Here is a 13,873-nt window from a genome sequence, read left to right as displayed (position 1 = left end):
TCTAATGATTTAATAATCATTTGGGGGTACTGGCCATGGTGACACAATGGCCAGTACCATGTTTATTACAAATAAATCCTAGTCAAATGAATATAAATATATTCTGGTGCTATTCAATTGGCTTGGATTTGCTTTAGAAACTACCTAAAAAGAAACTGGTTGTGGCTTACTGGCTTCTGGTTCTGTTTCTTGCTCTGCTACTGACTCAGTGTGGACAACTGAGGTAAATGTTTAATCGTTGCCACTGCATAAAATGGGAAAAAAAAGTTCAGTCTTAATTAATATGTTTGGATGTAAGGTGCCATATAAGTGCAAAGTGCCACTAACATTTATTATATACTATCTTATAGGAAGCTCGTGCAAACCATTTGGCAGAAGAACTGGGTGCTGCCCAAGCACGTGAAGCTCAGTTACAAGCAAAAATGCAAGCCAAGATAAAAAAGCTTTCATCAGAAATAGACTCATTGAAGGAGGCTTATGAGCAGGAGGTAAAAGATAAAACTGAACTGACCCTAGCATTTTTACTGTATTGTGCTACATGTGTTTTCTCCTCCACTCAGTCCAGACCAACTGCACACCTTTCCATGCAGATATCAAAGGCAGCTGAAATTTGTCCCAAGACTCTCTGGCTTGGCCACGTCCGTTCTGTCAGTGTTCTGCATCCAGCAGTGCAGATAGAGCAGCAATTTAGCGCTCCCATGGTACTTGTGCTCAACAGCTTATTTTGGAACAGTAGTGAATAATCATCTACCCACCAATGCAACTTTTTCTGTCCATCTTGGAGCATTTTCTGAATGGTACCACTTATGGAACTGCTGACTAGCCACTTCCTCCTCCTCATCGTGGAGCAAGCAAAAGAAAAGCCTAAGCTAAAATAGTATTCCATTAGAGAATAAACATTCTCTGGAGCTGCAGATGGGGAACTTTGCCAACAACTGCTCCCAATCTGGTTATCCTTGCCCAGCCGGGGTAGAGGTTCTGAGTCTGGAACGCAGGTTTTGGCCTTTGTTCCTTGGTCTATGAGCTGAGACTCCCCTGGAGATGCCTCCAAAAGCCTCCTTACTACTCAACAGGCTGGTCTATCTAAGTTCCCAAGGAAGTCTTCACGGGTAGTCAGGATATCCCTGCAAACCCTGGTCTAAAAGGGAAATCTGAAGGGATCCCCTCTCACATGCTTTAATGAGTAATTGAGTCATTGGTGAAATAATCCAACATATACTGTCAGACTTCCAGAACTTTTGGGAATAAGAAGGGAATCCTTATGAAGACATTTGCTTGCAATATATCTCAAATTATATTTTTGATAAAGGGGAAGACTTAAAGACACTCACTTAGACTAGACCTTGCTGAAAAGCCTTAACCAGAAAAAGGGGATACTGTTTCCAGAAAGGAAGATCCCTCCAAAAGTCCAAAGAAAAGTAAAGAATCCAAAGCACAGAAGAGAAAAGGAGAGAGGAAAAAACAAACAAAGAAACAAAAAAAAAAAACCAAAGAAAATGTCCAAGAGACCAACCAGGTCCTCTCTCCCTTTCCTCCTATTCTCTCTTTTGGGAACCATGGTATAAAAACCAGATAATACTCCTCACTCCTAATTGTCAGGGAAGGCTGTTTTTCTCTTTACAGGGCTTACCCAGTACATCTTCCCTGCCAGCAGGATCTCCCATCACAGGGTCTGCTCCGATATCCAAACCCAAATTAATTGACCCAGACAGCCTGTGTATTAAAAATCTAACCTGGATGAATACTCTTCCAAGGTGATTAAATACTGTTGTCCTCTCCTGCAGCCCATCCACCTGGTCTGTCTATACAAGTCTGGACAGAGTGCTCTTGGTAGTTGTTAAGAAACAGAAATTAACTCAAAGAAACCAGGCACTTCAGTTCATTTAGATTTTCTTTATGATAGTCTGGACTTGTCTTAATTGCTTCATCGTGATGTCTCAGGTCCTGAGATTTGAAGGTGTTATAAATACATGCTTATTCAAATCACTAGTGGACCATCTCTGGGGGTCTAGTTTTGTAAAGGCAGTGTACCTATCCAAAACATCAGTCAGATCTATGTTTCTGGACTTCACCCCCCGACTACAAGCCCTTGCACCTCACCCCTTTTAACTAGAGACATCAGGCTCTATCATTTGTACCTAATAAAATCTGCTTCTTAGTAGGAATCACATCAACAAGACAAGTCTCAGAAATCTGTCTTACTAAGATGTAAACCCTGCTACATATTCCATAAGGACAAGATTGTGTTTCATATTCACAAATCATTCTTATATGGAGGCAGTACAGCCTTTCATACCACATAGGACATTGCATTGCCACACTTTTGCCCAAACCCCAACACCAGAAAGAGAAAACATGGCACAAGATTGATGTGAGGAAAGCAATGAAGATATACTTGAAGTGAAAAAAACAATTTAGGAAATCCTCCTCTGTGTCCTTTCATCACAAATGTCTCTATTTTAAAAAAAATTTAATTCCACTGTTTCAAGATGGATAAAATATGGCATTACAGAAACATTCTCAGATATAGGGAAAGCTATTCTAGAGAGGATCTGATCCCCTTCAAAACTTTCTATGGCTGTTGCTTGGTCTGAAAGAACATCAACTACCATAAAAGAAATCAATTAATACCTCCATTAACATGTCTGTCAGATACTGCAAACTGATTTGATACCCTTTGAGGCAGTTTGAGTGCCCGCTGCTGCACGCTGATAGCACTGGTATAAAGCGCCCAGCTGACACCCCTTGCGCCCCCCTCAGTTTCTTCTTACTGCCCATGACGGTCGCTAGAACTGCTATCCTTGCTTTTGCAAGCTTTCTCAGTTGTCTTTTCTTCTCTGTCTAGTTTGTTAGTTTTTAGTCAGTTTTAGCTAATTTTAGTGAAGTTCCGTAACTTCGTGTTTTAGAAGAGTTTTGTCCATTCCCCTGTGCCGAGGCATGCTTTGATGACCAGGCTTTATGCTCTGCGCCTCCTGCAACTAGGCTATGCCCCTGCCCAACCCTTACTCAAGCTGCCTGAAGTGCCTGGGAAAAGCTCATGTTGGGAACCATTGCCGGATCTGGAGGGACTTTAAGCCTCGCACAAAGAAGGACCATGAGACCAGGCTAAAATTTTTGCTTATGGAGGCAGCACTGAGACCTCCATCAGAGCCAGGCCGGTCAGACTTGTCACCAAGTGCCTTGCCATCAGTAAGGAGTGCTCCTCCTACTGTATTGGAGTCCTGGCACCGATTTACCATCCCACATGGCTGAGAGGGGGTGATCCCTGGCACTGAAGATGGCCAGGCCTGGAGATCAGATTGGTTTAGATTGCACTCTACTCTTCTGTCTTGGTACTGCAAAAGTTGGCACCGTTGACTCTGACGCCTATGCAGGCACTGTCGAGTCCAGGACTGGAAGAGCTGTTAACATCTGCACACAGCACAGTACTGATACTATATTGGTACCAATCACATGGCGTTTGCTGCTGCTAGATAATTTCTTTTGCTGTTGGTACTGGTATTACTGGCAATACAAGATTCAGTGTTATTGGTGCGTAATGGACAGGAGGGAATCCACTGGATCCTGTCATTGTTTGGTACTATGCCTTCGGTACTGTCAAAAGGGAAACCATGGTACCGGTCTCTGGCACTGGTAGGAATGGAACCACCATGGACATTGGAGAGAGACTGAATTGGAGGTTGGGTCTTACTCCTCCCATCCAAGGAGCCTCTCTCTAGCTACTCCTCCAGGCATTTCCACCCTTCAGTGCATCCAGACACAGGAGTACCATCGAGTGCATGGTCAGGAGGTCACTGGGGACCTATGCCAGTCCAGTGGTCCTTTTGGAACCCCTGGGGTTTTCCCCAGTTTCCAGGGCTTGTTCCAGGTGTGCCTATTGGGTGACCTAAAAAGAAAGGCGTTATTGTCCTCTTGGACATAGCCTGGTCTGGACTCTGGTACTGACCCCAGAGCCGAACTGCATGAACCAGCTCAACCAGATCCTGCTGAGGAAGAAAGAGAAGAGCTTCCACAGCTGGTGCTGGCCTCCTTCCCGATGAGGCAGTCTCAGGAGGGGTAGTGTTGCCTCCCCCAGATGATAAGGCTTACCAAGAGTTGTTGAAGAGGGTGGCCTTAAATCTGGGCGTACAGGTGGAGGTAGAGAAAGTCCTCCCATAGCCTGGTTGACATTTTAGCCACTGTGGACCCCTCAAAAGTAGCTCTGCCTCTCAGTGAGGCCATTATGATGACCCTGTTAAGACCTGGTGGCAGACCCCCATGTCCCTTCCCCCCACGTCTAAAAGGGCTGAACAAAAATACTTTGTTCCTGCCCAGGGTTATGAGTTCCTGTACCCCCATCCTCCGCCCAGGATCCCTGCTGGTAGCTGCTGCCAATGAGAGAGAAAGGCAGGGTCATCAGGATGAAACCCCAAAAATCAAAAGACTCAAATTAAACTTGTTCAGTAGGAAAGTTTATTCTACTGGGAGTTTCCAACTCAGAATTGCAAACTAGCAGGTGCTGCTGGGCAGGTATTATTTTAATATGTAGGACTCCATGCAGAAGTTCAAGAACTTGCTCCCACAAGAGACTATGCAACAGTTCTCATGGGTGGACAAGGGGAAAAAAAATCAGTGGTGAGGACCTTGTTGCAAGCCGCTTTGGATGCGGCTGACTCTGTAGCCAAGTCCCTGGCTTTGGCAGTGGTCGTGTGCAGGAGTTCGTGGCTACAGTCCTCTCGACTCCAACGGGACCTATCTTCTGAAGGAGCTTCACTCTTTTCAGAACACATTGATGCGAAACTGCATGGCCTAAAAGACTCCAGGGCGACCCTTAAATCCCTTGGATTATACACACCTGCTCCTTTCAAGGAAGCCCTACAGACCTCAAAAGCCATCTGGTATTCTGCCCTGTCTGGCTGTCAGGATCTGCAGAGAGAGAGAGAGAAGCAGAGGTTTTAGGCATAGGCCACCCCCCACTTTTACCTCTATATCACTACCTGCCCCCCCAGTCATCCAGGGGGTTCTAAGCAGGTATTTTGATGGGATGCTTGAGGACTTTCTACCAGTTCCTGTGATGCCAGACTCTTTCGCCTTTATTTGTAAATCGCCTTTTCCCCTTTCTCAGTGTGTGGTCCCGTATCACCCCGGACCATTGGGTGTTGAGCACTGTGAAACTGTGATGCACCTTCCAGTTTATTTCTACCCTTCCTTCCCACCTTCCGTCCGTGTCTCTTCAGGGACCCCTCACGAAGAACTTGTTGTCTGGGAGGTTCAAGCTCTCCTTTGGGTGGCTGAGGTTCCATAGAATTTAAGAGTAAAGGGGTTGTATTCCCGTTATTTCCTAATCCCAAAAGCCAAGGGTGGGCTCAAACCCATTTTAGACCTGCGGCAGCTTAACAACTATCTCAAGAAAATAAAGTTCTGCATGGTCACCCTGGTATCCATTATCCCCTCCCTGGATCCCGGGGTTTGTACGCCACTCTTAGGAGATGCCTATTTTCATAAATTGATATTCCAAGGACACAATGTTCCTCAGATTCATAGTGAGCCACTCACAGTTCTCCCACAGTTCTCGGTCTGTCTTCGGTTCAGCAGGTGTTCACAAAATGCACGGCAGTCGTGTCCACTTTTCTCTGGAGGTTAGGGGTGCATGTCTACCCTTATCTGGATGATTGGCTAGCTAAGGGCCAGTCCAGGGCTCAGGTAGTGTCCAACATTCAACTCATCCAGTCAACTTTCAGTCCCGGGAAAAATCATGGAGCAGGTCCTCAACGAATCCATTTTGAAGCACTTGGAGGAGAAGAAGGTGATCAGGAACAGTCAACATAGATTCACCAAGGGCAAGTCATGCCTGACCAACCTGATTGCCTTCTATGATGAGATAACTGGCTCTGTGGATATGGGGGAAGTGGTAGACGAGATATCCCTTGACTTTATCAAAGCTTTTGATATGGTCTCCCACAGTATTGCCAGCAAGTTTAAAAAAGTATGGATTGGATGAATGGACTATAAAATGGATAGAAAGCTGGCTAGATCACCTGGCTCAATGGGTAGTGATCAATGGCTCCATGTCTAGTTGACAGTCGGTATCAAGTGGAGTGCCCCAGGGGTCACTCCTGGGGCTGGTTTTGTTCAACATCTTCATTACTGATCTGGATGATGGGATGGATTGCACTCTCAGCAAGTTCACGAATGACACTAAACTAGGGGGAGTGGTAGATTCGCTGGAGGGTAGGGATGGAGTCAAGAGTGCCCTAGACAAATTGGAGGATTGGGCCAAAAGAAATCTGATGAGGTTCAGCAAGGATAAGTGCAGAGTCCTGCACTTAAGATGGAAGAATCCCATGCACTGCTACAGGCTGGGGACCGACTGGCTGCAGAAAAGGACCTGGGGATTACGGTGGACAAGAAGTTGAATGAGAATCAGCAGTGTGCCCTTGTTGCCAAAAAGGCTAACAGCATATTGGGCTGCATTAAGAGTATTGCCAGCAGATTGAGGGAAGTGATTATTCCCCTCTATTTGGCACTGGTGAGGCCACATCTGGAGTATTGCTTCCAGTTTTGGGCCCCCCACTACAGAAAGGATGTGGACAACTTGGAGGGAGTCCAGCGGAGGGCAATGGAAATGATTAGGAGGCTGGGACACATGACTTATGAGGAGAAGCTGAGGGAACTGGGCTTATTTAGTCAGCAGAAGAGTGAGGGGGGATTTGATAGCAGCCTTCAACTACCTGAAAGGGCGTTCCAAAGAGGATGGAGCTAGGCTGTTCTGAGTGGTGGCAGATAACAACAAGGAGCAATGGTCCCAAGTTGCAGTGGGGCAGTCTAGATTGCATATTAGGAAGCACTTTCATTAGGAGGGTGGTGAAGCACTGGAATGGGTTACTTAGGGAGGTGGTGGAATCTCCATCCTTAGAGGTTTTTAAGGCTTGTCTTGAGAAAGCCCTGGCTGGGATGATTTAGTTGGGGTTGGACTAGATGACTTCCTGAGGTCTCTCTCAACTCTAATCTCCTATGATTCTATGAACATTCAAGGCTGTATGCCTTCTGATAAATGCAGAAAAATCTGCCTTCACTCCGATGCAGAGGATAGAGTTAACTGGGACAGTGTTTGACCCTACTCAAACCAGGATCTACCTCCCAGAGGGAAATTTCCATTCAGTTGGATCCCTGATGATAATGCACTCAAAGGTCATCCATTCACAACAGCTCGAAATTGTATTAGACTTTTAGGTCACGAGGCCTCGTGCATTACCTGGTACAACATACAAGGCTGCACCTCAGATACTTCCAGTCGTGGCTGGGCTCAATGTACTTGCCAGACCACCACCATCTGGACACTGTACTCACGGTACCTCAGCAGGCCCTCATCTCTCTCAATTGGTGGCTGGATCCACTTACGCTTTGTGTAAGTGTTTTCTTTGTACACCCTCAACCATTAATGACCTTGGTCTCATATGTGTCAGTGCTAGGGTGGGGAGCTCACCTGAGGCTCTCAAAACTCGGCCTCTGGTTTCTTGTGGAACTTTCTCTCCACATCAACATCAGGGAACTGAAAGCAGTTTGCCTGGCCTGTCAGGTCTTCCTGCCGCACATTATGGGCAGAAACTTGGCTGTTCTCACGGACAACACTGCAGCCATGTTTTAACTCAGCTGGCCAGGAGGAGCTTGTTCCTCCCTCTTATCATGAAGCAATGTAGTTATGGGACTTTTGCATAGCCCAGTCAATCAACCTTGAAGCATCTTACCTTCCGGGAATGCAAAATGAGTTGGCAGATCACCTCAGTAGGTCTTTTCCAGTCACTACATGTGGTCCCTGTGCCCAGATATGGCAAGAGACATTTTCCAGCAGTGGGGGACTAAGACAGACCTATTTGCAAATATGTACAACCAGAGTTGTCACCAGTTGTGTTCCTGTAAGGAGCACAGTCTGGGTTCTATCACAGATACCTTTCTACTACCATAGCTGGAACATCTTTATGGTGCACAGAGTGCTGCTAAAGATCAAGCTAGACCAGGTTATTCTAATAGCCCCAACATGGGCTTGTCAACACTGGTTCTCCACTCTTCTAGATCTCTGAGGCAACTCCAATCACGCTTCCGTTGCATCTGGATCTGATTTCCCAGGACCATGATCAGCTGCTCCACCCGAACCTGAACTCCCTTCATCTAATGGCTTGAAAGCTTCATGGCTAAATCCCAGAGAGCAGGATTGCTCAGAGCAAGTTTGTCAGGTCCTACTTGGTAGTAGAAAGCCCTCCAACAGAGCTACTTACCTCTTTAAGTGGAAACTATTCTCTGTTTGGGCGTCCCAGTGTGGAGTCTCACCCACATGTTCGTCCATACAAGACATATTTGAGTATCTACTGCACCTGAAACAGCAAGGTTTAGCAATCTCCTTAATCAAGGCTCACCTTGCAGGAATAATAGCTTTCCACCTGCAGGTGTGTAACTCGTGGGTTTTTTTTTTTTTTTTTCCTTCCCCAAATGACATGTCTGTCTGATTCCTCAAAGGCCTAGGAAGGTCATACCCCCAAGTAAGAGAAGCAGTTCTTCCCTGGGACCTGAACTTGGTCTCATCGAAGCTTTTGGGACTGCCATTTGAACCTTTTGGCAACGTGCTCCTTATTATACCTCTCCTGAAAAGTGGTTTCCTTAGTGGCCAACACTTCAGCCAAAGCTCTGTGCCCTCACTTCAGAACTTCTGTACACAGTCTTCTTTTAAAGATAAGATGTTTTTGCCCTCACCCCAGTTTCCCCTCCAAAACTGTTTTTGCAATTTCTTAGCAATCCGGCAGTCTGCCTACTGATTCTACCCGAAGCTGGACATTAGACAAGCCTTAGCATTCTACATAAAAAGAACTACACCATTCCAAAAGTCTACCCAACTGTTCATAACTTTGGCTGACAGGATGAAAGGCATCCCAATCTCTTTAGAGAGAATTTCATCCTGGATTATTTCATGTATTTGCACTTGTTACGATCAGGCAGATGTTTCGCCAACAGCTACTCTGACTGCTCATTCCACAAGGTCTCAAGCATCCTCCGCAGCATTCATAGTGCAGATTCCTATTCAGGACACTTGTAAAGCAGTGACCTGGTTATTGGTGTGTACACATTCTCCTCCCAGTATGCCATTACTCAGCATTCCAGAGATGATGCCAGATTTTGCCAAGCTGTTCTGCAGTGGGTGTGTGTATACATGAACTCCTTCACCTATTCAATTGCTTGGGAGACGCTTGGCGTGAAATGCACGTGCAGTCACTCGAAGAGGAAAAAAAAGTTACTAAACTTCCGTAACTGTTTTTCAAGATGTCTTCCACATGCCCATTCCACGACCTGCCCTTCTGCCCCTCTACATTAGTGTTTTCTGGAAAGAAGGAACGGAGGGGGCGCGGGGTCAGCTGGGTGCTTTATTCTGGCACTATCAGTGCGCATCAGCAGAAGGTGCTCAAGCCACCCTGACCAGTACCACTGAGGGGGAAAAAATTTCTGGCGACTACTCAGGGCATGCACACACTTAGTGTGGAATGAACATGTACAACACATTTCGAACAACAACAGTTAAGGAAAAGGTTAGTAACCATTTTTTCTTAGTCAGAACCCCCGGATGTGTTAATGGTGATGAGTTTTGAAATTTGTTACTTGCACCCCTTCCAGTCTATACATATATTATGTGAAATGAGAAAGAATAGTATTTAGGAAAGTTGGCATAAAACAAAATCTGTATAATTTTTTTCACTTTATTTCTTAAAACTTCTAGAAGCTTGCACATCAGACCAATCAGGAAAGGTGGCAGATGTCCACAGACAGCCAGAAATCTGGCTCTCATCATCTAAGTGGACAATTGCAGCAGCTGCAGCAGGAGTTAGAAGAGGCTCAGGACACTGTCAATAATCTTCAGCAACAACTTGAGGCCAGAAATGAAATGGTTCAAGCTGCAAATGAAGCACTGCTTGTGAAGGTAAGTTAACACAGCAATGTGTTGTACATGAGACATTTAAGGTGTCTGAGGGCAAAAACAAAGGCTCCCTTATGCCAACAAATTAATTACCCTGTTTTACCTCATGTTTGTTTTTACAAGGAATGAGAAGTACCTGGAAGAGTTACTGTATAGGCCTGAGTTTTACTCTGCCATGTGGAAGAACTGGATTTGAGAGCAGCAGAGGATTACACATGCTGTATGAGTGGATTGTGTGAGAGCCGTTCAGTCCACAATGAGTTAATATACATCTATACACCTGATAACTTAGCCATTTTGTTTTATGCAAAAATGTCTTTACAAAAGACCAATTTTGTGTTTTACAAATGTAAAAATTCTTAAGGAAATACACTATTGTGAATATATACTGTAATAATAATAGTCCATGTAACCCTGTGACAGCGTGCGACTCACCACTGCAGCGTCTCCTGCTGGCTGTCTTGGGAATTAGCTCTGTGTCCTCTTCTGGTGGTGTCTTGCTGCCGTCACTTCTGCTACGGGGACCCACATGACTCTCAGGACCGCGGCATCCTCTTCATGACACAGCTCTCTGGCTGTGCTGCACTTGGTTCTCCCCCACTTCTGGGGGAAAGGCAGTTCGTTGTGCAGCCACTTCCTAAGTGGTGAGTGGAGACAGGCCAGCCCACTACTCCAGGTCCTGGCTGATGTCATCCTGTAGATGACAGCTACGTGCTGCATCCCCTCTAAATAGGACTCTGTCTACTTCTCTGGGTCACTTCCCCACAGCCCCAGCACCTTATCTGCTGTTGTCTCTGGCCTCAGCATGCTAGCAGTCAGCCGGGAATTCACTCTTGCTCCCCTGACCAGCACTGCTCTGTCCAAGGTGTTAGCTTTCTTCCTCTTGCAAGGCAGCCAGTCCTCCCTCCTTGAGCTACTGAAGCTGCTCTGTTCTACAGTTCTCCTTATATGGGCCAGCCTGGCCCTGATTGGCTGCTCCTCGCAGCCCCTCTCTGATTGGCTGCCTCCTGTGCAGCCTCCCAAGGGCTCCATTAACCCCTTATGGGCTGGTGTCACATCACAAACCCCATTTATTTTAATTAGATGTAAAAAGATCATACAGATATAGGTGCAGGATGTAAACAGCTAGATGGCCCCCCTCTTTTTAAAGGGAAAAGCTAAAATACAACAGGTGTCAGAATGTCAAAATTCCAGTGTTACCACCTAGTGTATAACTAGCAGGAGTAGCTCTGTATGGTGATGTCTAACACTTCTTTAACAGGTTTCTTTTTTCTAATGTGCTAGGTTAGATAAAAGTTTCTTCAGTAGATGTTCTAATTTACAGGTAAACAGTTCTGCTTCTCTAGGACAATGCAGATCATAAAGCCCAGAATAAAGTGCTTAAGAAATCAGGACAAACCATTCTCAGTTGAAGGGATCCAGCTGTAGAATGAATTTTCAGAGGAGGTTAGATTAATCTGATTACCTTTAGGAAATCGTAGAAATGTAGGGTTGGAAGGGATCTTGAGAGATCACCAAGTACAGCCCCATGTGCTGAGGCAGGACCTACTAAATCAAGACCATCCCTGACAGATGTTGGTTCAACCTGTTCTTAAAAACCTTCTTTGACAGGAATTCCACAGCAGCCCTTGGAACTCTTTTCCAGAGCTTAACTACCCTTAGAGTTAGAAAATTTTTCCTAATATCTAATATAAATCTCCATTTCTGCAGATTAAGCCCATTTCTTTTAGTCCTACTTTCAGTGGATATGGACGACAATTGATCACCATCCTCTTTATAATAGCCCTTAACATATTTGAAGACTGTTATCGGATCCCACTCAGTCTTCTTTTCTCAAGATTAAACTTTTTTAACTTTTTTCCTTTTAGGTCAAGTTTTTTCTAAATCTTTTACTGTTTTTGTTTTCTTCCCGGGACTCTCTGCCCATCTTTCCTGAAGTGTGTTGCCCAATGGGATACAATACTTCAGCTGAGGCCTTTCCAGTCCTGAGAAGAGCAGGACAATGACCTCCCATGTCTTAAAATACAACACTCCAGTTAATACACCCCCAGAATTTTTTGCAAATGCATCACGTTGTTGACTCATATTCAATCTGGTGATCCAGTATAACCCTGCCAGATCCTTTTCAGCAGTACTACTGCCTAGCCAGTTATTCCCCTTTTTGTAGTTGTGCATTTCATTTTTTTTCCCTCATAAGCATAGTACTTTTGCATTTCTCTTTATTGAATTTCATCTGGTTCGAGAATTGGTCTGAAATCAATTTGTTTAAAGTTGTTTTGAATTCTAATCCTGTCCTCCAAAGTGTTAACAACCCCTCCCAATTTGGTGTCATCCGCAAATTTTATAAGCCTGCTCTCTACTCCGTTATCCAAATCGTTAATGAAAATATTGAATAGTACTGGACCCAGGACTGACTCCTGCAGGATCCTATTAGATAGGACCCTTCCATCTTCCACCTACCCTCCACCCAGTTTGTCAGCAAATCATTGATAACTGCTCTTTAAGTATGGTCTTTCAATCAATTTTGACCCCACCTAGTAATTTTGTCTACCATGTTTCCCTAGTTTGTAGATGAAAATGTCATATGGATTGTGTCAAAAGCAATACTACAATCAAGACATAATACGTTATCTGCTTGCACCCTATCCACTAGTCCAGTAACCCTGTCAAAGAATGAATTAGGTTGGTTTGGCATGATTTGTTCTTGACAAATCCATGCTTGGCTAGTCCTTATAACCCCATTATCCTCTAGATACTCACAAACTGATTTGTTAATAATTTGTTTTGGTATCTTTCCATGTATCAAAGTTAGGCTGACTGGTCTATAATTCCATAGGTCCTTTTTGTTCCCCTTTTTAAAGATAGGTACTGTTTGTCCTTCGCTAGTCCTCTGGGACCTCACCCATCCTCCATGATTTCTCAAAGATAATTCCACAGTTACTTTTTGATATAGCTTTTCCACCATAAACAGAATGACATTCACAACATCAATCATCTGCTTTTCCTCTTCGCAGGAAAGAAATAGAAAACCTACCCCAAGCAGAGTTCCCATTCCTCAGTAAGGGAGGAAAGCCAGAGACTCCATGAAGCCTAGTAAGAACATAACTGTTGCTAAATCTAGTTTGTGTAGAAGGCACTCAGATACTCTAGTGGTGGATGGCAGTGTAAAACCCTTGAGAGAGAAGATGGTACTTTACTGCTAATGCTTATTGCTAGTACACTGCCCACTCCACTAGGTACAACTTTGAAAGGAGAAGAGCCACGTTTCACTTCCCTGTTCAAGTCTATTGACATTTGAGGTATTGCTTCACTGCTTTTCAGATTCTACTTCTATATTCATCTTAATTTTCCCAACTCCCTCAAACTTATGATTTTGATTTTCTTTATTAAAATTTTTGCAGTGACTGCTGGCAAGAGACTCATCTTTTATACTGATTTTCACTGCCCATAATATCTCTTTAAAAATGCAGCATTATGAGTTTTTCAGACTTTTCTCTCCACAAGTATTCACATTGTGCTAGATAGATATGGAGGTTTTTCTGTCCCAGTAGTCCTCTTTTTCCCTTAGAAATTTTATTGATGAACTGTTGGTGTCACTGAGGATTGTCAACTCTAATAAAATTTCTGTTTTTATGGCAAACGTTACTTCTGTCTCCTCTTGTACACTCCAACGCTAGCTGAGGGCTTCCTTCATGGAAGTGCTGAGCGTGGGTGGCAGTTAATTCCCCTCCCCCCCAGTCTGGGTATCAGTCTTTTTTCCACTGTTTTATAGCATGTCCCAAATGGGCCATCTTAGTGTGAATCTCTTGTTCTGTAGATTTAAGATGGCAATTGTTCTCCAGTTTTTCTAATGTCCTTCATTTTGGAAATTGATTTTTTTCAAAGGGCGGGTCTTTGAAACCAGAAAAATGGAAGCGCAGTTTTCTAATGAGA

General features: G+C 44.5%; 1 protein-coding gene across 10 annotated transcripts in view; it reads left to right on the top strand.

Moving 5' to 3' along the window:
• The window catches only part of CCDC18 (coiled-coil domain containing 18), a 72,849-nt gene that overhangs the window by 48,830 nt on the left and 10,146 nt on the right, over positions 1-13,873 (top strand). For all 10 annotated transcript variants that reach the window (XM_073357037.1, XM_073357028.1, XM_073357027.1 and 7 more), the window contains 2 exons: positions 351-488; positions 9,743-9,943. In XM_073357037.1, coding sequence (XP_073213138.1) covers positions 351-488; positions 9,743-9,943 — 339 coding nt within the window. The remainder of the gene's footprint in view (positions 1-350; positions 489-9,742; positions 9,944-13,873) is intronic.

The sequence above is a fragment of the Lepidochelys kempii genome, chromosome 8, assembly GCF_965140265.1.
Source record: "Lepidochelys kempii isolate rLepKem1 chromosome 8, rLepKem1.hap2, whole genome shotgun sequence".
Taxonomy (NCBI): domain Eukaryota; kingdom Metazoa; phylum Chordata; order Testudines; family Cheloniidae; genus Lepidochelys; species Lepidochelys kempii.
The sequence above is the reverse complement of the archived record's forward strand: the minus strand, read 5'-3'. Positions and strand labels throughout refer to the sequence as shown.